Source organism: Nyctereutes procyonoides, unplaced genomic scaffold (genome assembly GCF_905146905.1).
Source record: "Nyctereutes procyonoides isolate TBG_1078 unplaced genomic scaffold, NYPRO_anot_genome, whole genome shotgun sequence".
NCBI lineage: Eukaryota > Metazoa > Chordata > Mammalia > Carnivora > Canidae > Nyctereutes > Nyctereutes procyonoides.
Window position 1 is genome coordinate 57976212 of NW_026575020.1, and position 27053 is coordinate 58003264.

At 57.0% G+C, this 27053-nt stretch overlaps 1 protein-coding gene across 3 annotated transcripts; it reads left to right on the forward strand.

Moving 5' to 3' along the window:
• The first annotated feature begins 4954 nt into the window (after window positions 1–4954).
• On the forward strand, window positions 4955–26169 carry C1QTNF1 (C1q and TNF related 1). Of its 3 annotated transcripts, none has more exons than XM_055334980.1 (5): window positions 4955–5307; window positions 11377–11478; window positions 20332–20497; window positions 23483–23622; window positions 24041–26169. In XM_055334980.1, the coding sequence occupies exons 3-5, from the start codon at window positions 20349–20351 to the stop codon at window positions 24589–24591; spliced, it is 840 nt and encodes a 279-aa protein (XP_055190955.1). In that variant the 5' UTR covers window positions 4955–5307; window positions 11377–11478; window positions 20332–20348; the 3' UTR covers window positions 24592–26169. The 3 variants fall into 3 exon arrangements, with proteins under 3 accessions (XP_055190955.1, XP_055190966.1, XP_055190973.1); XM_055334991.1 differs by having other exon boundaries at window positions 4956–5307; window positions 20335–20497; XM_055334998.1 differs by lacking the exon at window positions 4955–5307 and adding an exon at window positions 8428–8448.
• The last annotated feature ends 884 nt before the right edge of the window (window positions 26170–27053 follow it).

Below are 27053 nucleotides of genomic sequence, written 5' to 3' on the forward strand. Positions count from 1 at the left end.
TCTACCCAAGAACATGGTTCACCTTGCCATCCACTTAGGTCTTCGTTAATGTTTTTCAGTTCACAGCACAGCTTCTTCAGTGTGGTTACCTGGACAGGTGTTTCCGTCTCTAAAGAGCTGCATAGTACTCCACTGTGTGCACATCCCGTTATTTCCTTTACCAGGCCCCTAATGCTGTCCTTTCAGGATATCTGTGATCTTCTTACCTTACAAGGATGTTGCAAGGATACAACAGCGTGTCCTTGAACTCACACCTTGGAGCCCAGCTGTAAGTATATCTGTAGGATAAATTCCTGGGAGGAAGATTACCAGCTCAAAGGGTGTTCGCATCCTCTAGTGGACAGACCCCTGCCTTCCTGGAGAAGCCGGGCCCTGAAACCTCTCTTCGTGCACACCTGTGAGCTTCATTCTCCTTACTTCCTTTGCATCTTTGGAGACTTCACCATAGCCATCTTTGGGGACTTTTCTCCTCCTTCTGTTTCTGTGGCTCTACGTAAGAGACCAAAAATCCGTCACGTTAATCATCCACCCTGTGTTATCACATCCTCGCTCCCTCATTTCGTAGTTAAGGCTTAGAATGGAGCAGTCCACCAGGGGGCCCTCTCCTTTTATTTATCAAGTCAAACGCGGCCTGATGGTGAGAGCTAGGCCTTATCTCTGAAGGTGCTGCAAAGGGATTCCCGGAGTAAACACTGAGAGATGGAGAAACTGAGGCGCGGGACAGTCACTGCCTGAGTAGAGTCAGAAAGCACACAGATGGCAAAAGGCAGACGGCAAGTGTGCTTTCTTGTCCCGGACCGCGCGTCTCTGCGTCTCGAGTCGAGGTGGGGGGGCTTCCAGAGAAAGGCGTGTCCTCCCTAGACAGAAGTCCTCTCCAGGTGTGAGGGCCCCTGAAGCAGCACAGGAGCCTGTTCTGTCCTTGCAGCGGCCACTCCTGATCGCCACCTGCCCCCAGCCTTCCAGAAGGCAGGCACTGCCATCCAGGAGCAGGGAGCGTGGGCCAGCGGCCAGGGAGGCTGAGTCTGGCCGCCAAGTTTCCATCTCTTCCAAATGTCCACAGAGACTCCCTCACCCCCGCCCTTTGGCAGTGGGACGCCACCATCTGAGCCTGCCTGTCGCTCCCCTTGCGAGCAGAATTCAGAAGTTTGCAGTACTGTTCTCTGCCCTTGTGGGATGGCCGGGCAGCCTGGCCCAAAATAGCTGGGAGAGGCAGAATGTTGGGGCCACTGTGGGGAAAAAAAAATCACAGTGCTGCTAATGACAGACTGTGCTTATCTGGAACCGAGTGTCTCGCAGACGTTAACCGAGGTCACATAGTTTTTTCCAGGGATGAGAAAACAGACACAGTGAGCAGCGGTGATGTGCCCAGAGAGAGAGAGAGAGACAGAGAGAGAAGGGATTGCCAAAGAGGGAAAGACCTAGAATGTGCTGCCTCTTGGGAATGTTCTGTTCCCCCGTGAGTCTCTGGGCTTCACGTCCCATGAGCTGCCCTTGTCTGAGAATGTGGGGCCACTTGGGAAGCTTCGGGAAGCCCATGTTTGGCCCAGACATCCTTGTGTGGGAAGTGTGAGCTCCTAGGGAATTTCAGGATGGGCGTGACCTACAACACACTTGGGAACCGATGAGAGAGACCTTGGGGTGGGGGGGCCTCATCCTTCTGGTTGGCCCTGGCCTCTGACCCATCACGGGGCTGATGAAACCTCCCTCAGGCACTGCTGCTGGCTTTGGGTTCTGATTTGTTCATGTTGTTGCTGTTGGGTCTTTTTTTGTTTTTTGGGTTTTTTTTTTTTTCCTTTTTTTTCTTTTTTTGCCATGACTCTTGTCCTTAATACTGGGCAGGACTTTCCAACCAACAGGAAGATATTTGCTGAATTGGGAGCATTCCGCCCTGGTGGCCTGAGGGCACCACGGCCTTGACGGAGGACTAATGATTAGGCAGGCGGTCTGCAAGACCATCCCCGGCTTGCCCAGTGCGCTTTCCTTCCTGCAGTTGTGACGCAGTGACCGCGTGGGTAACAAAGAGCTTTAGGGACCCAGCTAGCTCTGTGTTCGGGTGGCAGGTTTTGTTTCTTTCATGGAGGGCTGAACTGGCCTTGTGAATCTTTGCGCATTTTTGCCTGTTGGCTTGAGCCATAGGCAGTGGTGCCTGAGATGTGGCTCAGACTGTAGTTCCCCTTCTCTAGAACTTTCCATGACTGTGAGACTTCTGTTTCACATGGGTATCTTGGGAAATTCCAGGTCCTTGTTGCCACATTTCATATCAGTGCCCCTCACCCTCCTGGTTTCTGGCTTGAGAGATATGAATAATCCCTTCTCTAGCCTCCTGGGAGATGTGGGGTCTGGACCCAAGAGGAGGCCTCTCTTCCAAGAGGAAGATTATACTTACCCATAATGACAGTTATCACGAACATTCTTATGCTTTATATCTGCTCCATCAGGGCCTTTCATCGGCCCTACTATGACAATTACGGAGCCGCAATCCTTTACCCCAAGTCCCCCAAAATACAAAAAGCCCTGACAGCGTGGTTTCCCCGAGTTTGGTGTGACAGACTTTGACAGAACAGAGTGACCTGCAGTGTCGTGAGGCTGTGCAAGCGTCGGGTGCTGGGGTCCTGCCCCAGAGCCCGGCAGGGAGAGATGCTCTGAATGACATCTGCATCTTACTCTGAACACATCCGACTGCATGGGTTCCTGATAAGAGACCCCAGACCTATTTCTGCTTAATAGATAAGGAAACAAAGGCCCCCTGAGGTTGGGCAGCCTCCCAGACTCAGTATTTAAGGCCTCTGGTTAGAACCAGCAGCTACTGCTGTATTTCTGCAGCTCTGCTCTCTGTTGGGCCTCTGGATTCCCGTCTTGGAGTTATCTTTCAGATAAGTGTCTTGCAGGGGCACCTGGGTGGCTCAGTCAGTTAAGTGTCTGCCTTTTCCTGGGATCAAGTCCTGCATCGGGCTCCCTGCTCAGCGTGGAGTTAATTCTCCATCTCCCTCTGCTTGCCCCTCCGTCTGCCTGTGCTCTCTCTATATCTCAAATGAATGAATTTAAAAAATTAAAAAAAAAAAAAGAAACAGCTTTCCCATTGCATACAAAATATTCCTGGTTCACTGGAGTTCTGAGAAAGACCCGGCTGGTCTAATGTCCCAGACGAAGGCCTATAGGGGCTGCATGGAGACATGGCTTACTTGCCTTTCCTGCTTTTCTTGTTGTGTTTCCCCCCAACATCCCTGCCTCGAAGGCCAGCTGGGGACAGAGGCACCAAGGGGAAGGTCGGTCAGTGCGCCAGGCCTGGGCCCTGGTGGCCAGGAAAGCTCCTCGTGTTGCGTACAGGAACGAAGACGCGCTTATCTCTGGGTTTCCTGTGTCGATAAGCAACCAGGGATGTGAGTTTTGCCAAACCTCAGACACATGCCAAAGATCATGAACGATTCCTAAGTGTTCTAACGCCAGCCGAAACCCTATCTCCGATGGAGACCTGTATACTGGATCTTGCCGTAGTGTCTGTGAAGCTGTCCAGGGCCACTGGAGAAGATCAGGGCACCCCTCCCTTTGTTCCTACAGGAGCGGGTGGGCTGTTGGGGTCTCTGTGGAGCGGCCGCTGGGCCCTCCTGGCTTTGCCACCCAGAACCTTCCCTGTCTTCCATCTCCGCATGGCACGGAGAAGGTGTGCCTGGCAGGTGTCGGGCTTGCACACTCTACTTTCCTCATGATTTCCAGCCCTTCGGGCAGACAGGTAGGGAGCAGAGGCAGGAAGGAATTTCCAAGGCCAGAGAGAGGAGGGTTGCAGTCTCTGTGCTTTGCCAGGAGCATCCCGAACCAGCACCCCTGTTTCTACATCTCCTGTCCACACGTGGCCAGAGAGAGAGGCCCTTGAGAGGAGCGTTGACTGACAACAAGTTGCAGGTGTGACATCCAAGTAGCTCAAGGAGAACGTGGGAACGCGGTTTAGAGAGAAGCGAGCGAGCAAGAAAACTGTTATCACCACAGCAGAGCTTCATTACTCTGGCCAGATGCTTCTTCTTGCGATATGATAAGATTCCAGAACTATCCGTTCTGACTCCGTCTGGGGACAGAGACCAGTCTGACTGGGGGCAGCTCACAAGGAGCCTCAAGCAGCTGTCAGGATGCGAGGTGGGGCTAGAGGAGCCTGTTTAGAGCTCCTGTCTAAGTTGGGGGGAAGGAGGCGCCTGGGTGGCTCAGTCAGTTAAGCATCTGCCTTCAGCTCAGGTCATGATCTCGAGGTCCTGGGATCAAGCCCCGAAGCATTGGACTCCCTCCTGGGTGGGGAGCTTGTTTCTCTCTCTCTCTCTCTCTCTCTCTCTCTCTCTCTCAAATAAGATGGGGGAAGGCTTGTTTTTCACATCAAGGAACCAGAGGCTGATAGAGACGGAGCAATGCTGACGTCCCTCACGGCCCCACCCTGGCCACACTGCCCTCTGGAAAATCTGTTCTGCCAGCCAGGGGTTCCTAACCTCTGGATCACAGAGCTCTCTAAGAATCCGATTGAAGCAATAAACCGTCCCTGTCCAACCATGCACACGTGTGCACATGTGCACGCACACACAACTTTGCATTGTTTGGGGGGGGGCGGGTCACAGGTTCTCCAAAACCTGTGTGTGGCTCGCAGACCCCAGGTGGGAGCCTCTGATTGAAAGTGTGTCTCGGGTCTGCCACTGTTTGGGGACTAGATCCCAAAGGATTGGCAAGAAGTGCCCCCCCCCCCGGGTTCCTTGGCACACATCCCTTACCACCCAGCGACTCGGGGCTCCGGGCCCTCTTTGTCCTGGGCCCCCAGCCGCCTGCACACCTGGAGGGGCCTCCAGGGACTGGGAGTGGTCGCCCGCGCCCCCAGCCTGGGCCGCCTCCCCGGGGTGGCCGGGAGGAGGGCAGGCCTGGCTTTCCCCTGCCCGCGGGCACACACACAGTTAATCCTCGGCGCCTGCTGTTTGGATAATATGCGCTGGGAGCGTTGGAGGCTCCGCGGCCCCGCTCACATCTGGCTGGGGTTTGCTCTTTACGAGCCCGTCCCGCTTTCTTCGTCTCTTCCTTGACTTTCGAGAAACCGCGCTTCCGCTTCTGGCCAGAGGGCCCTCGGATCGGAGGAGGTCAAGGTGCCGGGAAGGCAGGGACCCGAGGCTGGCGCCCGCGCCCCTTGCTGCACCTTCTTCCCGGAGGACCTCCCCCCCGCCCCCCCCCCCCCCCCCCCGCTCTCCCCCGACAAGGCTGTTCTTCCCCGACCTGGCTGGGAGGAGGCCCCGCCGGGAGATGCTCTGAGCCCGGGACAGAGAGGCCCCGCAGGACGCCGTGGAGGTAGGTGGTGGCCGTGGCGGGCGGGGCGGGCGGGCGCTCGCTCCTGCTCCGCGGCTCCAGCCCAGTGGGAGGGGCCGGGTGGCGGTTGTGACAAGGGACAGAAAGATGGGGAGTTGCGGCCGGCGGGCAGCCGGGAGGTGCGGTGGGGAGCCACCGGTCTCCGTCTCCCGCTGGGACGGGGGTGGGGGGCAGGGGCAGCCGGGCGCTGTCAGGAATAGGAATGTCGGTGCCTCCTGTCTCCGTTGTGGGCTGTTTACCTTGCTGCACACTTCTCTACGCGTGAGAGAAAAGGGAATGGTACCCAAGTCCCCTGTGTACCAAGTGGGGGCCCCCGCCCCAATAGTGCCTGCATCACCTGAGAGCCAGGTTCGCCCTGCTTGAGGCCAGTGTGGACCCCCACACAGAACAGGAAATGTGGACTTTGGCCCCCACATCTAATGGCCTTGGTGTTCCTGGATTCAGCCCAGACAGGGGAAAATAATGTCCCTTCCCCTGGGGACCCTCCCGAGCTGCCTGCATCGCTGAGAACCGTCTCCGGCCTGGGGCCGCGGTCACCCAGCTGCCCTTAAGCCCCTGGACCTCAAACGCCTCTCTGTGTCGAGACACCACGTGCCACGTCGTCTTCTAGGCATTCCCCCGGCACAGGTGTGATTTCCCCACGTGCCCTGGGCACCCACATTGTGTTCGCCTGGTTCCCAGCGTGCAGATCCCTGGGTAGTCCCGTGTCCTCTGTGGGTCCTCCTGATCCACTTGGAAAGGAGGAAGGAAACTACCTCCCTTCGTGACTCGTCTGTCTCTTCCATCTCTCTGAGTTTCCAGGAATGGAAGCAGTTCGGCACATGGAGCTGCCTCTTTCCACGGTTTCAAAATGAGGAGTGTCCTGAGAAACTGAGCTTTTCTCAACTGCTAGCCACATCCTGGGTCCCCAGGGGGGAGGATGTGAGGTCTTCCAAGGCTGCTAGACCTTTGCTTTTAATAGTGCAGGAAAGCACGCAGTCAGCTCCACGTGCAAGGTCACAAACAGATGCACTTGGCTGCTGTGTTTGCTGCAGGGAGGGTCCTGCCCAATGTCCCCACCAACCAGAGGAGGGAAGAAGTACAGGGGAAGGGGAGATGGGGGCCGAGGCTTGAGTTATCCCGTCCCACCTGCCTCGCCCACTCTCCGTCTTGACCTGAGAGCTCAGAGTTACTTAGGGTAAGCGGCAGCCATGTGCGCCCGCATATGCACGTGTGCGTGTCCCGCATGGCACGTGCTGAGCAGATGTGGATTCTCGTTGATGGCAGTCTCACCCCTGAAGAGCTCAGAGAGGCTCATGACTTGCCCACGCGCAGTAGACGGAGGACCCCTCGGAGGACCCGCATCTCTGTATCCAGAGAAGGGGTGTAACTTGCTCAAGGGTGCAGAGCTGTCCAAGCTGAGGCTGGGACTGGAGCTTCTCAAGTTTGCAAATATCCACCTCCCAGCTGTCCTCGGAGAAAGTGCCCAGGGGCAGGAAGGACGGCCAGGTTCTGTTTCCCAGACACCCCACCCTCTCCTCCCTCTCCTGTCTTGAGCCAAGGAAAGTGCTCCCAGTGAGCAACAGGTCAGGGAGAGATGCAGGAGGTCTCGGGTGGGACAGCCCACCTAGGACAGGTGCAGCCAGCCAGAGAGGGGCGCCCTCCCAGGTGCGTGCTGAGGAGCAGACGTGGTCCCAGAAAGGTGCACAAACGGCTCCCTCTTCACTCCTTTAACAGCCGGGGATGTTAAACCTCCTTATTCAGGGCAACCAGCACAGCACAATTTTTTTTTTTTTTTTTTCAGAACGTGCTTCTTTCTGTTGTTGTTACTGGTGCCTCTGGCCCTCCTCCCGCCCCCCCAGCTGTAATTAGCATGACTCATAAACCAAATATTCTGGCACTGAACTTCACCCATCAAAACAAAGATGAAAAGAATTTTGTAGATACAGTCGCGCTGCTGGGCGTCCTCACCGGACATAAGCTTGCTGTTGGGGGCTTTGTCTTCAGGGGGCTGGCCCGGTGTGTGGGACCCCCGTACTGGAGCAGGGGGGCGGGTGGAAGGCAAGGGGGTAGGGGGGTGGTGCCAGGCTCCAAGGCCCTGGGGCAAGGGTGGTGGTGACAGCTCACAAAGGAAAAGAAGACTAGAAAGGTCCTCTGGTGCCTGAGGCAACTCTGCTGAGCCACTGGGGAGGAAAGTGGGTGTTTCAGAAGCACCTCGCTTCCCTGCCCGAGAGCTCACAGATATTTAGGTGGAGGTGATGGTCCCCCAGGGCGCTTCGTTCTTGGTGGCGTAACTACTGCGTGGGCCTAGGGTTATTAATTTTTTTTTTCCTGTTTTTACCTGCTGAAATCTGCCTTCTCTGAACGTCGGGTGAGCCAAGGCGTCCCCTGGACAGGACCGTGGGTCTCTCCCTGACTACTCCGGGCTCCATGCGAGGAGCCGAGCGAGGAGCCAAGGAGCCGAGGAGCCGGCTGCCCCCTGGGAGAGCCATTTGGAGCAGAATCATCAAAGCCCAGGCGCTCCCGCCCACTCTGTGGGGCGGCCCAGCGAGCCGGGCCTTGGGATTCTCAGGGCCCCTGCCAGGGGAATCTGAGGCTGGGTCCTCGGCCTGGCGGCGTCGGTTCTGCCCTCGACCACAGTTGTGCGGAGGCGGGCACGCCGGCTCCCTTCCTCCTCTGCGGGCCGGCCAGTGGCACTTGTGCTGTGGCGGCCTGCGTCCCCTGCCCGTCCTCCTCCTGCCTCCCGGGGAGGGACTCGGGGTGGGCCGTGGCAGGAGCTCTTGAGCCTCTGGGGGGAATGGGGAGCATCTTTACCTCTGGGTTCTTGTCGAGGTTGCAGGGGAGCCGTCCTGTGAGCAGGAGACAAGGGCTCCCGGCATCCTTTTCCAGCCACTCAATCTTGCCCACGCCTCTTTCCAGGACTGGGCTCAAGGGGGGCTGGGTGTGGCCTGCCCGGCAGGCCCCTGGAGTCAGCCCTTCTCCAGCTGTGGACGGGCCTGGCAGCGTCGTCCTGGGGCGTCCCGCCCTGTCCAGGATGGCTGTCAGGACGGCTGTGGGCCAGCCTGGGCCTCGGTGTCTGACCATCTCCCTGGCTCCCGTACGGATTTTCCTTGAAACAGGAGTTAGCGGAGCTGGAGCCTGCGGGTAGGAGGCTGGGTGGGAGGAGAGGGCGGGAGGAGAGGACAGGAAAAGAGGGCGACAGGCGGGGCAGGCAGTGGGGGAGCTGGGGGTACCTGCGCTCCGTGGAACGCTGCTGCTGGCCACTGGCAAAGCCATGCTTGGGGAATGCCCCAAACCCTTTGCGCCGCCACCCCAAGCGGGGACATCTGGTGACCAGTCGCCCTCTACCCGGGGGACCAGGGAAGGAAGGGACCTCGCCTGGGAAAGCTGCCAGCCCTGGTGGGTTTGCAGGCGTGTGCGGACCAGGAGTTGGGCTGGACCCGGCAACTTCGCCCTGCAGGTTTTGGGGGCTGGTCTGTAGAGGTGGGGAATAGGGTGTGCTCGGAAACACATGGGCCCTTTCTCCTTGTGAGGAGTCTGAAAGTGGGTTCTGGTGAGGGGTGGGTGGGTCTGGGGGTGGCCCTGGGGCTCTCAGGTCGTCTGGCATTCAGGACACCCTCCTTCCCACAAAGGGATAGCTACGAGAGCAAAACCCGTGGCCCTGTAAAGTGGCCGTAGGAGGAGCCCCTGAGAATGGTCCCCACAGAGTGAGAAGAGCTAGACCCCGGCAGCTAGGGAGGTGAGCTGGAGCCCAGTGTCCACCTTCCCCTTTCTGTTTCCGTTCTCTGCTCCTGTGTTCTCCTGCTTCCAGCTCTGTCTCTGCAGGAGCCTCCACTAGGGGCCCTACCCGAGGCTGATCCCCAGGCAGCACCCCCAGGATGGACAGAAGCGGGGCCACCATGCTGTTCCGCATCACAAGGTCAATTCTTTACACCATTGGTTCCTGCTAGCAGCACTTGGCCTCAGGTCCCATTTCAGCCCAGTGTTCTAGCTGGCTTGTCTCCATCAGAGAGCCCTGGGGGCCGGGTGGGACCATGTGCCCTCCCTGCACGACATGGTCTTCTCACTCCTTCTTTTCAGAGCTCGCCAATGGGCTGTTTCTCTCTACCTGGCAAACGCCAGCCCCTAAAAATGCACATTCAATGGGCCACACCTCCCACATCTCTTCCATCTTGAAGAATGGGGTGGTGGTAGTGGTGGTAGTGGTGAAGGGGTGGGGGTTCCTCGTGATTCTGTGCTTAAATCCAAAGGAATTGAACTCAGTAACGGGTTTTAAGATGGAAGCCTGGCAACAGGGAGATCTTAGCACGTTGCTTCAGGGACGAGGTTGTCACGGACCCGTACCCTGCCTGACACTGAGTAGGTGCTCCTTAATCTGCTGAATGGATGAATGGCAAGGCTGGGCTGGTGGATAAATTCCTCAGGGTCAAACACCACTGCTGCCGTTCCAGCTCTAGCTGAGTGAGCTCCGCAGGTGGATGCCCGGAAAGACGGGAGCGCCCGCTGGACTGTGGTTTGGCAGGATGAGCCTGCCTCCCTGGCATCTGGAGGCCCCCTGAGGTGGGGTGGAAGGCACTTTGCTGCCAGACCCACCTCCCTCCTGTGGGGCCTGGGGTGAGTGGCTCCTTCACTCTGAGCCCATTCGCTCATCTGAGAAGTCGAGGTGCGTTGTAAGGGGTCAAGCTCAACGGCATCCGGAGAGCACGGTGCCCAGAGCCCGGCACATGGTGGGTCTTGCCTGGTCAGTGGTAGCAGGGCTTTGTTCGAAGGAACCTCTGATAAGTGCCGGGGCTGCTCCTGGGCCTGCTAACCTGCCTGGCCATCACACAGAATTCTTTTTTTTTTTTTTTTTTAAGATTTTTATTTATTTATTCATGAGATAGATAGAGAGAGAGAGAGAGAGAGAGTCAGAGACACAGGCAGAGAGAGAAGCAGGCTCCATGCAGGGAGCCCGACATGGGACTCAGTCCTGGGTCTCCAGGATCACGCCCTGGTCTGAAGGCGGCGCTAAACCACTGAGCCACCCGGGCTGCCCTCGCACAGAATTCTTAAGGATGGGCTCAAGGATTTGGCTTCATCTCCTTCAGTTCCAGGGCCTCAAGAGCAAGTACCGCCAGGGAGAGGTCTGGCAAAGACAGAACAAATCCCCCTCCTAGAAAATGTGATCTGTCCACCAGGCCTGACTGTGGTCCAGGTCAGGCCCTCCCTCCCTGGCCTAACCTGCATCCATCCACTGTAGCTCCAGGGTGTTCGCTCCTGGGGCGGGGAGTGGGATGGGGAGAGGCTGCATCTCCTCGCTGCTGCACCGTGTCCCTGTCACCCAGCTCTCCACCGGGTACACAGCAGACAGTAAATGCAGGTGCAGGAAGCCAGGACTTGAGCCCTAGGTCGGTTTCTTCTCCATGTGGTCCTGGTCCTGCTCGTCCCCAAACCCCTCATGCCTCATCCTTCTCTTTGCATAGACTCAAATCCCCCAAACTACAATAAACGCTCTCTGAGTCCCCCACCCTTGTCATTGTTCTAAGTGGAAAATAATGTGTACTTAATGCAAGAAAATATGTGACTGTTAGAGAGGGGAAAAAAAATCAGAGAAGCCAAAATAAGAAAATGGCCAACATCCCTATTTTCATCACCCAGAGATAATTGCTGTTAGCAGCTAGGTGGGTGGCCTTCAGATCTCGGCGGCTGAGCGCGATGTGCATGATCTGTGTGTGTTTTCAACCTGACCTTCACTCATCAGGAACATCTCTTGGCGTCAGCAAAGAGTCATCTGTTTACAGAGGTCACTAATTGGCAAGGCTGCCTGAAGCTGCCCCTCCCCGCTTATTTATTTTTTTGTTTGTTTGTTTGTTTTCTTGCCTCTCCAGGAAGCACAAAGCATCTCCTGGTTAGGTGGCTTGTAACCTTGGCTGAAGGAGGCAGGGGGTCGTAGCCCTGAGGAGGCAGGAGATTTTCTGAGGAGCATCTGAGGGAAACGTGGCTGGATGGGCACGCAGGGACTCAGCCTTGCACTGGCCCTCTGGAGCCCACCCTGGATCACTCTCCCCCTTTCCCTCCTCTCTCCCCAAACAGCCCCGCCCTGAGCCAGACAGAGATTTGAACACCCTGGCCCCAGGCCCCCCGCAAGACGTGCAGGATCCTGGAGCCCTGTTTGTGCATTGGCTCTGCTGAAAGGTGAGTGTGGATGCAGTTCAATCAAAGTGGGACATCAGACATCAGACATGGGGGATGCGCGTGAGAGATGACACAGCTTCCTGGGAGGGGCCCCTGGTCCCCAGGGGGCAGATCCTACAGGATGCTGGGGGAGTGCCTTCCTGGAGGCGTGCCCTCGGGCTGGGCTCTGAAGAACCTGTGGACCAGGAGGGTGGTGGGGGAAGGGACGGAGAGACAGGAGAGCCTGCGGTTAGTGTTGGGCCTGCGAGCGGAGCCACCAGCAGCTCCAGATGGCTGGAGTCGGGCGGCGAGGTGGCCAGAGGCGAGGCGGGAGCCAGGTGGTGAAGCTCCAGGTTTAAACATTTTCCTTATTTTCATGGGAAGCCTGTTAAGCCTAGGGTGGAATTGGGATTGGCAGTTCTGCAAGGGGCCTCTGGTAAGCAGGTGGGAAGACACAGGAGAGAGAGAGCGAGAGCGAGCTGTGGGTGGGGGGCTGAGAAAGAGGTGGTGCCCGGCTGGGGGGCAGAAGACTGGAGGCCTTCGGGAGGCTGCGTGATGGACGAGAGGTGGCAGGTAGGGTCTGCAGGGCCCCCCGATTTCCAGCCCCGAGGCCCCCGCGTGAGCGACGGCTGATGCTTCAGAAGTAGGTATGGTGGGGGGACAGGAGCGGAGGTAACTGGGGCTCGAGGGTCCATGGCAGAGCGGAGAGCAGGTGTTCAGAAGGCAGATAACCCGAGCTGTCCCGTGGAACTTTCCGCCGTCATGGGAATGTTCTCCAGCTGTGCTGCCCGAGAGGGTGGCCACCTAAAGTGTCCTGGTGCGGCTGAGACCCGAAGTCTTCGTGTCACTTAAGTCTAACGAATTTAACTGGCCCCCTGGGCTAGTGGCCGCTGTCCTGGAGGGCGCGGGGACCAAGGTCAGAGAGCTGTCAGCGTAGAAAGTGACAGAAAAGTATATTTCGAGAGGGAGGAGCCAACGCGGAGACCATCGCCCCGGAGACACCTGTTTCTTGAGGGGGGCGAGACGGTGGAGGACAAATGCTCGGAGACAGATGCAGCTGGAGCCAGGACGACAGGAGGTGGCCGGCCCTGCACCGACCACATGCTGAGCTAAATTATATTTGCGACCTAGAAGCCATTCGGTGGGGGCAGAATTCTGTCCTCCGCCACGCTTCCTGGGGAGGCGTCTGTGAGATGTTGGGGGGATTCATAGGCCCCAGAAGAACCAGAGACAGTATCGCTGGCAAAGGGGCGAGAGTGGCGGGGCGCAGGCCCCGGGATTCCCAGCTTCTCTCCTCCCTCCGTCTTGGGACCCCGAGGGCGTCCCCGCTGTGGGGAAGTGGGTCCTGGGCCAAGCCACCTGCGGAGCGTGCTCGCAGCAGGGCACCAGGGCAGCGGGCAGCTCTGCTCGGAGCAGGGGCGAGCCTGCAGCCCAAGGCCTTACAGCTGGGAGGTGATCTAAGGACAGTGCTCCAGTCAAGGAGGCCTTTGTTAGCTCTGGGACCGGCTGGGAGCTGGGGAGGCTGGGCTGGCCAGGTGCCCCCGGAGGCCCGACGCCTGCAGCCCACGTGGCCTCGCTGTTTTCGGGCCCGAGCGGAAGACCGTGCCCGCTCTCGGCGCCAGGTGAGCCTGTCCTTGCCAAGGCTCAGTGGCCCCAGGAGAGATGGAGATGTTTTAGGTTGGGGGTGGTGGCGGTGGGGAATTCTCACCTTCTCTTTTCTATACTGTTTTGTCCTGAGCTAGGCCGCTCTGCTCTGCAGGGAAAAGGGAGCCCTTGCTCATTAACCTGTAAGTAGCCCCGGAAGCTTCCAACTCTCCCCCGACCATGCGCTTTAGAGGTCACCAAATAAACCCCAAAACCTTAAGAAATAAATCCTTTTTCTCTAAGCTGGAGAGCAGCTCTTGGGAGAAAGGAAAAGCGAGATTCAGCAAGTGGCATGGGTAGCAGGACACCCGGGTTCACCCCAACTGATCGAAGTTCCTTTTTTTTTAATTTTTATTTTAAATATTTTATTTATTTATTCATGAGACACACACAGAGAGAGGCGGAGACACAGGCAGAGGGAGAAGCAGGCTCCATGCAGGAAACTCGATGTGGGACTCGATCCTGGGTCTCCAGGATCATGCCTCGGACTGAAGGCAGCACTTAAACCGCTGAGCCACCAGGGCTGCCCTCAAAGTTCCTTTAATAGGGGATCCTCATGCATCCACTGCTGACTCCTTTACAGGGCTCGGGGGTTGGAGGAGCAGGAAGGGTCTGAGACCAGTTGGGCTGCCCTGTTATGGAAGGGAAATTAGATATTAAATGGGCCCCTGGAATTGGTGAGCAAACGTCATTCGTCACTCTGCTTCCCTCCTTCCCGTCACCAGAAGGGTTTGGTAAGAGGAAAATGAGCGTGATGAACAGCTTCTGGGGCAGGAAGGCAGTTGTCACCTGTTATAACACCCTGCCTGCCGGTCATCAGGGCCAGAGGGACACCCCAACATGGTGCTTTCTCCTTCCCGGGCACGCCAGGATCTAAATCGAGGAGACTTCCTGCAGCAGCTGGAGAGCTCTGAGCTCCTCAGTGGGGGAGTGTCACCAGATGTCAGAGCAGAGAAGGGGCAGCCTCAGGGCTTCCTTTCTGGTTGGGAGGATGCCGGGGAGCAGGAGGTGGCAGGAGTAGACGTGCGGAGGGGGCGGCCGGGCTGCAGGCATGGCTGATGCCACTTTGAAACAAGGAGTGCTCGCACGCCACGCTAAGTTGCATTCTTGGCATAGAAGCCATCAGGTGTGGGACAAAGTCCTGTCTTAGGCCAGGCTTCCTCAGGAGCCGCGTGTTAGATTTTTGGGGTGATGTCCAGGCCCCAGGAAAGCCCAGACAAAGATATTTGTGTTGGGTGTATTGAGGTCTGGGCCCCAGCCAGAGCTCCTGGAAAGCATCACGTAGAGGCAAATGGTTGAGAGGGGGAGAGACTTTCGGGAGATATTAAAGGGGGTGGGTGACTGATCCGATGTGGCGGATGCATGAGAGGAAGGAGCCCAAATGACTCCCAGATTTCTGGCCAGCTGCTTGTTCTTAGCCCCGCTTCCGGCCTCACTGACACCGGCTGGTGCGATCGCGCTTCCTGCCAGGACAGGAACGCTCTGTCCTGCGCCGTCCAGCGTGCCAGCTACCGGCGACAGGAGCTCCCGAGGGCTCGGAATGTGGCTCGCGTGACCGAGGAACCGAGTTGTGAATTTTCTCTAATTTTGTTTCTAGTTTATTTTATCTTATTTTTTTAAGATTTTATTTATTTATTCACGAGAGACACAGAGAAAGAGAGAGGCAGAGACACAGGCAGAGGGAGAAGCAGGCTCTGTGCAGGGAGCCCGATGCGGGACTCGATCCCATTACCCCAGGGACCCCAGGCAGGCGCTCAACCGCTGAGCCACCCAGGAATCCCATTTTAAAATGAAATAGCCGGACAGCCCGGGGGCTCTGCGGTTTAGCGCCGCCTTCAGCCCCGGGCCTGATCCTGGAGACCTGGGATCGAGTTCCGCATCGGGCTCCCTGCAGGGAGCCTGCTTCTCCCTCTGCCTCTCTCTCTAATTCTCTGTGTGTCTCTCATAAATAATAAATAAATAAATAAATAAATAAATAAATAAATAAATAAATAAATAAATAAAATCTAAAAAAAAAATCTTAAAAAAAATGAAATAGCCACACGTGGCCCCGCAGCCATCGCCCCAGCCCGCGTGGACCAAGAACGGTACCCGCTTTCCGCCTTGATCCCGCATCCGGAGCTACTACGATCGGGTGCACATCTGTCTCCTTTACGTGGACCGTCCTCTTCCTGAGGCCAGGGCAGGAATTTAGTTTACGGTAGGATCATCACTCCCTCCCGGGCTCCAACACAAGGCTGGGCAGCCCGTGGGCCAGCCAGGCCCCTGGAGCTTCTCCAACGAGAGGAATTGTGGAGCTGTGCGGCAGTTGGGCTTGTCTTCCAAGCTTCTCCTAATCCAGGGAGATCCTAGGCTTCTCGCCTCCCAGAACAGCTGGTCACCCGCTGAGGATTAAGGAAGAGGGAAAACCCTGGTTATAAATGCTTTTGTCAGATGGCACTGGGCTGGGTGTGGCGTCATGGCAAAATGCAAACACATGGTGCCCGGGCTCGGGGGGGTTCCTGTCAGAACACAGGCAGGACAACACGGAGGCAGGTGAGACCCATCTGAGACCCCAGGAAACTACAGTGTGGGTCTGAACAGTGTCTCCTAGAAGGATTCACCCCATGTCCATAAAAGGTCTGAGAAGGGATGAAAATTATTAACGAGGGAGTGTTCTCAGACCCCATAAGTGGCTCAGCGCCCCCTCTGGTACCCCCACTCCCGCAAAGGGGCTTCTTCCTTGTTGGGGGAAGGTTAAACTGGATGGGAGGGCTGATGGGAGAGCCGCCAAAGAGCCACCAGCCTCCTGGGGCAGACAGTAGGGGAAAAAAGGTGTTCATGGATCTTGGCAAATGAATTTCTTCACAGCGTTTGAGAAAGGCAAGTCAGGAACTTGAGTCACGTTGCAATTGGCCTCAGATGCCTTGACCGCAGGCAGCCTGCAAACTGGACCTCGTGGGCCGGAGGGTGAGGGCTCCAGTCCTGGGGGCCACGTCCCGGCCCTGCCTTCGCTGTGTGCAAGCCTGGTCCTCTGGGTTACCTTCCTGGGGGCGAAGCCGCGCCCTCTCTAGGTGACTTCATTTCACTGGAAATGGCTAAAAGTGATTTGGAGCCAAGTTTGGTTGGATGTTGGGCAATAACTGTTTTTGCCCAAAAGTGACTAAAATGATCATAATGTCATGACGCTGACTCTTCTGTGGGACTTGGTAAAAGGGCTCTGAAGATATTTTTGAAGAAAGAAAGATTTCACCCAGGGTTTGCTTTGGCCCCAAAGAGGAGGTTCTTGAGGAGAAGCACCAGCCTCTGTTGACCTTCACTTTGTCAGCCTGGTGCCTCCGACTCCTTGCTGGCTCCATCCCCACTGATACCATCACCCCGAAGGTGGCTGCATCCCAATCCCCATGTCTTCTGATCAAGGTCCAGAGAATCCTTTTTTCCAGACTTGGAAGAGACATGCCAAACGGTGCTCCCATTGGGCATAGAGCACCGACCCTCAGCTGGGGGTGCTTCTGCCTTCCCAGGATACGAGCAGCAAAGCCTGGAGACGTTTTTTGGCTGTCACAACTCGGGGTGGCGGGGTGGGGGGTGGTTGTCAGTAGAATCTAGTGCGTGGAGTCTGGGGATGCTGATAAATATCCTGTAATGCACAGGACAACCTCCCACAACAGTGAGTCAGCCCTGAATGTCAATAGTGCTGAGGCTGAGAGACCCTGGGGACGAAAGAATCCGAGGTAGCTTTTTATGTGTGTTTGTTGTTATTTCCTGACTTTTCCAAAATGAATATATATTACTTTGGATTCAGAAAAAGAAATGTTTAAAGAAAGGAAAACGTCTTTTCCTTTCAAGTGATGCAAGCTTGGCATGTAAAGGGAGGGGAAAAAAACAGCCATTATTGAGGTGCCAAGGAAAAAACAGAGGAAACACAGAAAGGGGGAAATAAACAACTTTAAAAATCCCATTCCACAAACATTTGTTGAGTAGCGATCAAGTTCAGGGTGCTGCAGGATGCTCGGCCGGTCCAAGATGAACAAGACCAGGAGGTCACGGTCTGCTGTGCAGAGTCTTACAGGCCAAGCAAAACTCTGCAGAACGAGACAACAGGAAAAACAAAATCTGAAAAGAGGACAGAGAGGTTTGGCCAGCTGAGGGTCTGGGAAGGAAGAGGAGGCGCTTGGGTTGGGTCCTGAGGACCGGGTAGGATGCTGATGTGGTCTGAGGACAGCCCGTTGAGGTCAAATCCACTGCCCTTCCTCATTTGCGAGTTTGGTATAATAATGAATGAGTGTTGTCTCCTTGAAGGACTCACCGCAGGCCCTGCTGAGGCCCACGGTGGGTAAGAATTACTAATGAGGAACTGTTCTCAGACCCGACCCTGACTTCCAGGGCTAGAAGGGTCCATTGAGATGATGCCTGGATGCTCGGCATAGTGCCTGGGGCAGCTGTTGGTCCTACAAGGCTGGTTTTTAATAGAAGAGAGGAGGAGAATAGGAACTCCTGGTCAGGGGGAAAGGATGTGTGCAGGTGGACAGATGCCAGGAGTTTAGGGGAGTGGAAGCTGGGATCCCAAGTATGGTCCGAGGACAAGGAGCAGAACTTGAGGCCCTGTCCCAGACCCGCTGAATCAGAATCTGCATTTTAACCAGATTTCCCAGGTGATATGTGTGTACATTAAAGTTTGCAAAGCAGAGAGCTTGAGCACAGGATGAGGGGAGCTGTACAATGGGGCCGAAGAGTGAGGACAGACTGGGGTGTCAGGCATGTCCTGCTAAGGAGTAATGATGGGTGGATCGGTGGATGGACGGCTAGATGGATGGCTACATAGATGGATAGGTAGATAATTTATTTTATTTTATTTTTTTAAAGATTTTATTTATTCATGAGAGAGAGAGAGAGAGAGAGGGAGAGGCAGACATAGGCAGAGGGAGAAGCAGGCTCCATGCAGGGAGCCCGACGTGGGACTCCATCCAGGGTCTCCAGGATCAGGTCCTGGGCTGAAGGCAGTGCTAAACCGCTGAGCCACCAGGGCTGCCCTAGATAGATAATTTTATATGTATTTTGTTAAGTCACATAAACACATATAGTAGAGATTTTGAGTGGGGACCAAGTAGTCTCTTGGTCACCGGGCAGGTCTCTGGGCCTTGATGCTTGGGAGGGATGGTTGTTTGGTAGAAAACTCAGAGGTGGGGAGGCCCCGCTGATCCACTGCAGTGGATGAGGTGGGGAGTCATGCGGAGAACTGAAGACACAGCAGAGGTGCGGAGGCAACCCCCCTAGCTCAGAGGCTCATTGCCTCTCTGAGGATCCATCCACAGGGAGCCTCTGGCTCCTACTTTCTCTGTCCCAGGGCTCTGGTTGCTAGCTCTCTGCCTCCCCCATGTTCTCTTGATTTGGCATGGGGGCTCCAGCAGGGAGGGCTAACTGAGCAGCTTCTCTTCAGAGCTATGGCAGCGAGCCCACCGACATGCAAAAGAAAAAGCCCAGATGTCGACCTACCAGCTACAAGGTCATGTCCCACCAGCTACAAGTCATCTGAGCAATGGGGTATTAGAGGGAAGTCCATGGCTTCCCATGGCCAACGACAGGAGGATTCATCTGCGTAGATAACTACTGACATAAAGAAGTCTGTCTTGGGAGTTAATATTCCTTAAACATAAAAGAGGAATTTTTTAAAAAAAGATTTTATTTAGGGCAGCCCAGGTGGCTCAGCGGTTTAGCGCCGCCTGCAGCCCAGGGCGTGATCCTGGAGACCCGGGATCGAGTCCCACATCGGGCTCTGCATGGTGCCTGCTTCTCCCTCCGCCTGTGTCTCTGCCTCGCTCTCTCTCTGAATAAATAATAAAAAAAATTTTTTTAAATCTAAAAAAGAAAGATTTTATTTATTCATTGATGAGAGACATAGAGAGAGAAAGAGGCAGAGACACAGGCAGAGGGAAACGTAGGCTCCATGCAGGGAGCCTGATGCGAGACTTGATCCCAGGACTCCAGGATCACACCCTGGGCTGAAGGCAAATGCTCAACCACTGAGCCACCCAGGCATCCCCATAAATGAAGAATAAAAAGCAAATCAGACATGAGACCGTTGGAGATTTGCCTCCCAGCAGCGACCCGGATCCCACTCGCACCTTGGCTTCGAGGGGTGGGTGGTTCTGACTCTCCCAGGCTTCCGTTTCTCACTGGGCAGCTGACAGGGTTGAACTGTGTGTCCTCACTGGGCCTTCTAGGTGTTGAACTATGTGGTTTGGTGAACAAAGATGGGTTGGGATTGGCCCGTTACCCATTCGTGCAGGGGGCAGGTTTCCCAGCCAGCCAGAAACAGCGAGGCACTCGGGACTTCTGACTCCAGACTGTGGAAAACCCTCCCTGGTTAGCCGGGCAGCCGCCTGGCAGTGGGAAGGGATGGGATGTTTTGCCTATTTGAAGCCCAAGCACTGCCCCCTAATGGGCTCACTGGGGACCGACATGTCTTTCTAGAAGGACTGTTCTCAATACTGGATGAGAGGCTTTTTCCCCTGAGAGCACCCTGAAGGACATGAGGTTGGGTTTTTGAGCAACAGAGGCCCGTCCCTAAGTGAGATGCGTGATGTCTGCCTCCCTCCCCACCCACCTCCTCGGTGCAGGGCTGGGGCAGAGTCACAGGACAGTGACCCCACACGTTCACTTGGGTTTGTGCTTAGCAGAGCCCGCTGGCTGAGGGTTCCCCTTCCTGAGAGGCTTGCTGGGCGGGGCCAGCGCCAGCCCAGCTTGCTGAGGCTCCAGGGGCAGTGTGTGCGCATGTGAGGGTGTGTGATGTGCGTGCACACGCGTGCGGGTGTGCACGTGGATGCAGGTGTGCTGTGTGTGCATACCCATAATGCATGTGGGAGTGGCAGAGTGAGAATGTGTCGAGTGTGTAAGAATATGTACATGGGGTGTGTGACTATGTACTGAGGCATATGAGTGTGTATGAGTGAATGTGTTAGGATGGTGCAAATGTGTAAGTGCAGAGTATGTGCAACAGGGTGTCACATGTGGGTGAGTGGGAGTGTATGTGTGCACCTACCGTGCATGAGTACTGAGTATACACGTGCACGTGTGCAAGCGCGAGAGTACTAAGTACCCGAGTGCGCGTGTGTTCGTGCGAGAGTACGTGAGTGCGGTGGATGAGGGTGTGGAGGATGCACGGGAGCGCAGGGCGCGCGGCGGCCCTCGGGGGGCCGGGTGGTCGCGGGGGCGGCCGGCTCAGCCCGCGGCCCTCCGTGTGTCTCCCAGCAGGGCGCGGCGCGAGGATGGGCTCCGGGGCGCCGACACTCGTGCTGGCCTGCTGCGTGCTGCTGACCTTTGCCTGCGGCGCGGGGCTGGGCCGGGCGCCACGCGGCGCGCAGGAGCTGCGGGAGCAGGAGGGGACCAAGGAGCCACCGCTGGACCACACGGAGCGGTGAGAGACGGGGAGGCGCGGCCCAGTGGGTTGAGCCCGGGGTCCGAGGCAGCTGGGCCTGGATGCGAAGGGGCCTCAGCCGAGGCCGGGAAGGGTCCTTGCGGACCTGGTCCTGGGGGACACACCGGCCATTTCTCCTCTCAGTGGCCCCGGGGGCCTTATCTGAAACTGATGACAGTGACCCACCTTGCTCTAACCCCAAAGGGACTGGGTTTCTGTACTGTTTTGCAGCCACATCCCCAGGTAAAGACTCCCCCCCGCCCCCCCCCCCAGCACTCCGTTTGTCCTTCTATTCTAGCTTTGTCCTCGAGAGTATCCCCCGGGGCTCTGAGAGCTTCCCCAGGTGGGAGGCAGGGACGCGGCTGTGAGCGGGTCCGGGTCCGGGGACCCTGAGCATCTGATCAGGTTGCTGATGGGAGAGGATTGCTGAGGGCCGCGGAGAAGTGGTGGCTTTTCTTGGGAAGTCATGAATTTCTCCTGAACGGCGTCGTCTTCGTGGATGTGACCTTCGCTATGATATAGAGACTTCAGGCTACTTGGAATATTTTGAAGGGAAGCACCAAGTCCTTAGGATTGCTCAGGAAACGGTCATTCACCAACTGTGAGGTGCTGGGTACCTGGGCGATAGGCTGGCGCCCTCAATTGCCTCAGTCGCTTGGGTTTCAGGCTGACTCGATACCCAGGGCCTCAGGCGATCCTCACGATGGAAATGCATTGGATGTGGGACAAGGTGACATCCATCATCTCCTCCTCTCCTTCTCCCTCCCCCTCCTCCTCCTCCTCCCCCTCCTCCTCCTCCTCCCCCTCCTCCTCCTCCTCCCCCTCCTCCTCCTCCTCCCCCTCCTCCTCCTCCTCCCCCTCCTCCTCCTCCTCCCCCTCCTCCTCCTCCTCCCCCTCCTCCTCCTCCTCTCCCTCCTCCTCCTCTCCCTCTTCCTTCTCCTATTCCTCCTCCTCCTCTTATTCCTTCTCCTCCTCTCCCTCTTCCTCCTCCTCCTTTCCCTCCTCCTCCTCTCCCTCCTCCCCCTCCCCCTCTTCCTCCTCCTCTCCCTCCTCCTCCTCCACACCCTCCTCCTCCTCTCCTTCCTCTTCCTCCTCTTCCTCCTCTCCCTCCTCCTCCTCCACACCCTCCTCCTCCTCTTCTTCCTCCTGTCCCTCCTCCTCCTCCCCCTCTTCCTCCTCTTATTCCTCCTCCTCTTCCTCCTCCTGTTCCTCCTCCTTTTCTTTTTTCTCCTCTACCCCCTCCTCCCCCTCCCCTTCTTCCCCCTCCCCTTTCTTTTTCCCCTGCCCCTCCCCCCATTTCTCCTCTTCCTCCTTTTTCTCCTTCTCCTCCTCCTCCTCTTCTTCCTCTGCCTCTTCCTTTTCCTCCTCCCCTTTCTCCTCCTCTTCCTCCTCCTCCTCCTCTTCTTCCTCTGCCTCTTCCTTTTCCTCCTCCCCTTTCTCTTCCTCTTCTTCCTCCTCCTCCTCTTCTTCCTCCTCCTCCTCTTCCTCCTCCTCTCACTTTCTATTCAGTGACAACTAAGTGCCTGCTACTGGTCTGGCCATGTGCGAGGCATGGGGGGACATGCACGGATGACAGTCCTGGCCTCCAGGAACTCCAAGGCTGTGCGGTAGGCTCTGCAGGACAGGTGTGTCCACAATGCTGGGGGTGGCAGGGGCGGGGTGGGGGCGGGAGACTGAGCAGAGGATTGGCCACATCTTGAAGGACACTTGGGCCTGGGGAGCATCCCAAGTGCAGAAGGAGGGTGTGGCCATGCCAGGTGGGTTTGGGGTAGTAGAGTTGGCACTAGAGGGTGGAAAGGGAGGGGAGATGATTCTGGTGGGGAAAGGTCTCTTAATCGTACAGGGAGTCATGAGGAATTATCATGGGGGGGGGGACATCATGGAGAGGTTTCAATGTCATGACATTCCAGAAAGAACGCTGGAGGAGGCAGAGAACAGGATGAATGGGAGATGTGGAGAGAGGCAGATTCCAGGAGAGCAGTCAGAATGGTGACGGTCCCCCAGAGATGGGGAGGCCGGAGGGCCCAGCTTCTGCAGGTACCTTGGTGGTGGCTGGGGGTGGGAGGGGCTGACTCTTCAGGACCCCGTGATCCTCAGAATGTGGTGGCAAGGCTGGAGAGGCCTCTTGAATGAGCCTGTGATGGTGCCGTGAAGAGGGTTTGGAAAGAGAAGGTTCCAGGGCCAGACTGATGGGCCGACACTTGGACACCTCACCTTCGAGGGGCTCGCTGACCCTAGGTAGAGACCTTCCGGCGAGAGGTGGGCGTCCACCTGGGAGGCCGGTGCTCGCGGGGCCTGAATTTAGCGTGTGTACATCCATTTCCCGGATTGTCTGGGGTGCAAAAGCAGGAGCAGAGGTAGAGAAGGAACCAGCCGCTGAGATGGAGTGATTGTCTCCGACGTCACAGCTCTAGAGCTTGGAGGGAGCGGGAGCCAGAAAGGGCCCCGTGCAGCGCAGCGCGCCGCCGCCAGGTGGTAGCACGGAGCCGCCGGCCGCCCGCAGCCGCGGGTAGTAACGACGGTGGAGTCTCCAGCCGCAGCAACCAGGAACCTGAAGACCTAGCCGAGCCCTTTCATTTGCAAATGAGTCAGCTTAATGTCGTTATCTTCTAGAATCACAGTTGCATTGATGGGGATTCACAGCTCTGTCACACACCTTCTAGAACCCCTCCCCGAGGGGCCCACCTCTCCAAGCAGCCTCTCTCTCGCCTGGCCCTCAAATTATTGCTGTTTCTGTAATCGTTGTTTCCATGACGAGTATTGCTGTGACCCGAAGGCAGAGGAGCTCTTCCTGAACCTTCAGTTAGGGTCCCAGAATTCGCCAAGAGCCAACGCTGTCTCTGTCGAGGGAAAGCGCACGTGGTCAGGCACGTCCAGGACGGAGGGAAGGCAAGCAGGTGGACCAGAGCCTCTGGAGGCCGAAGAGAGAGGAGGTCCCAGCTCCCAGAGCTCATGGCTTTCCCTGTGACGCCTTTATTCCCTTAGAGATGAAGAAAACCATGAAAAATACAGCCCCAGGCGGGGCGAGGAGGCCTCTGCTTCCCGGTGCTTTCGCTGCTGTGACCCTGGCACCCCCGTGTACCAGGCCATCCCGGTGCCACAGATCAACATCACCATCCTGAAAGGTCAGACGGCTGCGAAGCCACCAAGGGGACCCTCCCCCCCGGGTCGGGACGGGGTGTGGGGCGCTCTGTCCCGAGCGGGGAGAAGGAGAAGTCCTTAGGGTGGATGAGACGGCCCTCTGCCCCCGGCCCCCAGCCCACTCTCTGAAATGCCCTCGGCCCCGGGGGCCGGACAACCTCGCGCAGCCCTGTGAGGTCTGACGGGAGCCCCCGGGCGAGCCCCGCATCTGCAGTTCATTTGCTCCCAGTCAGCCTTGGGCCTGGCCGCAGCGCCTGTTGCTTTTGGACAGACCCCTATGTTCCCTTCTCATTGCCAGGACGTTCCAGAGGGGGAAGAAAATGATTGCTTCTGGATGAAAATAGAACAGTCCTTGATGTTGGGTCAGCTTGCCCGACCCCACGTGTTTTCCTGTTCCTTTAGGTGAGAAAGGTGACCGGGGAGACCGCGGCTTACAAGGGAAATACGGCAAGACGGGCTCCGTGGGTGCCAGGGGCCACGTGGGCCCCAAGGGGCAGAAGGGGTCCATGGGGGCCCCCGGGGACCGCTGCAAGAACCACTACGCTGCCTTCTCGGTGGGCCGCAAGAAGCCTCTGCACAGCAACGACTACTACCAGACGGTGATCTTCGACACGGAGTTTGTGAATCTCTACGGCCACTTCAACATGTTCATGGGCAAGTTCTACTGCTATGTGCCGGGCATCTACTTCTTCAGCCTCAACGTGCACACCTGGAACCAGAAGGAGACCTACCTGCACATCATGAAGAACAGGGAGGAGGTGGTGATCCTCTATGCCCAGGTGAGCGACCGCAGCATCATGCAGAGCCAGAGCCTGATGCTCGAGCTGCAGGACCAGGACGAGGTCTGGGTGCGCCTCTTCAAGGGCGAGCGGGAGAATGCCATCTTCAGTGACGAGTTCGACACCTACATCACCTTCAGCGGCTACCTGGTCAAGCACGCTGCAGAGCCCTAGCCCGCCTGGCCCCGCAGCCCCACGCCGGTCTCGCTGCAGCCCCTCCCCAGCCTGGCCCCCTTGCCCTGCCGCCCCAGCTTCGGCCTTCAACACGACGCCCTTCATGGAAGGGGAATCAAGAGCAGCTGCGCTTGCCGGCCACATGGGCTCCTGGGTGGGCTCGGCGGGCAGCCACCTGAGATGACGGGGCCTCCAGCTCCCCTCTGTGCACATATCCTTGGGCCACCCCACCGGTGTGCCACCGTATGGCAGGGCAACCCAGAGCCATCCTTGCTCCCGTGGCTGGAAATGATTAGGGAAATTCTAAAGTATGTGAAGGGAGCAAAGTAAGCCCTGTGGCTCCCCCTGGGAGGCTGTTCTCACATGAGCTTGCATGTTCAAGAAGACCTGAAGTGGACGCTGTGGGCCATGAGGAAAGGATGGAGGGCGTGGGGACCCTCTTAGGCCAAGTATGAGCCTTCTTGGGCAACAGCTGGACTGACATCCACATCCTGGAGATATCATGGCCTTGCCCACGGGTTCTGCTGGTCTTTCCACTGAGCCACAACAGTGAGGGGGTTCGGGTTCAGGTAGCGAATGTCAGCTCTCAGCAACGCAGCCAAGCCCTCAGCCCTGGTCTCTGGGCTGAGAGAAGCAGCCTCAGCCTGCTTGTTGGAACCCATAGACTCCTGACAGCAGCTGGGGACCTCAGGAGCCCCTGGGTCTGCAAATGTTTCTATGAGAAGCAGAGCTTACCCTGACCAAGGCAGAGCCATCCATCCTGGCACGGCTCTGCTCGACTCCCCCATACTGTCCAGGAGCCCTGGGCAGGGCCTTCACACCTGTCACCTTGGCATTGGTTTGCTGTTCCTCCTCCCAGACGGGTCAGCCACAGAAGGCTTGAGGCCTTCGTTTTGTAGCAGGGTCATGGTTATATAATATTTTCTACAAAATCTCCTTGCACACCATCACAGAGTCCTGTTTCCCAGAGGCTTCAACACTCAGCAGCCCCCGTGCTCTCCCCCAGGCCTCTTTGACCAGCAGCCTAAGACAACACCGGAAGGGCTTCCTCTAGGCCCCAGAGTAGGGCAGAGCCGGAAGGGGCCGGAAGGCTCCCCCATCTACCTGGGGCTCCCCGTGGGGCACCATCCCTCTGACCAGGAGAGAAGGCATGTCTCAATCACTGGAGTGAGAACCCTCTCTCTCTGGGGTGGGTGTAGATGGCGCCCAAAGTGGCTGCTGCCTGGAATTGGTGCTCTGGCCTGTGGCTGGCTTTGGCCCGGTGGCCCTTCTCTGCCTTTCTACACTAATGCCCAAGGCTTGGGTACCTCTCCTACCTGCTCAGGCCCTTAAACCCCTATAGGAACCTTCCTTCCTACTGCCTGGTGACCCTTGGTCTTGACCCATTCGTCCACTCTCCCTGGGCCTGGTCCCCGGGTCTGGGGTCTGTACATCCTTCCCTCTGAAGGGCTTCTGCTGGTCAGATTTGAAAAATGGTGTTTCCGTGGGCGTGCTGGTGCGCAGGGCGCCCGCCTGCTGCTTTGTGCTGTCCCGATGCTCTTTCAGAAAACATTAAACTTGGAACCATGTGTCTTAGCATCACGGCCTCCTCCGTTTGCTCATTGAATCAAATCTTCCTCCTTTCCCTTCCCATCCCTGTACCCTACCTGCGGAAGAAGCCTGGGGGCCTGCTGCTTGGCACCCTGGAACTCAGGTACCCAGTGGGCCCAGGCCGGGCCCTAAACTGCCTTGTTCCTCATGGGAATGCATTTCCCAGGCTCAGCTGGACAGGGTCTCGCTGGGCGCCTGTGCTTAGCAGAGTCTGAGCGGCGGGCAGGAGGCAGGGCTTGGGCAGGGGGGCCTGTGTCCCAGGGCTGCCATAACAAACCACTACAAGCCCGATCTTGAAACAACACACATTTATTCTCTCGCAGCTTTGGAGTCCCGAAGTACTAAATCAAGGTGTCGACAGGGCCACTTTTCCTCCCGAGTGTGTAGGGAAGGATCCTTCTCTGCTTCTTTCAGCTTCCTGTGGCCAGACTCCGTCTTCATGTGGCCTTCTTTCTTGTGCTGTCAGACCTCCCTCTCCTTTCCCTTATTAAGACACCTGACATTGGAGTCAGGACCCATCCTAAGTCCAGGATGGTCTCCTCTCAGGATTCTTAACTTAATGACATCTGCAAAGACTTTGTTTCCAAATAAGGTCCCGGTCCCGGGTATTGGGGCTGAGAACTTGGATGTACCTTTGGGGGAATACAATTCAACCAACTACAATGACCTGCAGGCTTAACTACACCCACCAACAGCTTCCTTTATGCTCAAGCAGAGAAGAGCAGATGTTTCTTTCTCTTCACGCCATCGCTTTGCCAACTGGGTTAGCGGCCAGGGCCCTCATCCGACGGCCAGCAGGCAGTACAGAAGCTGCCTTGCTCCCTCTCGTGCCAGCAAGCTGGCAACAACTGTTGTCCTTCTTTGGCCTGGTT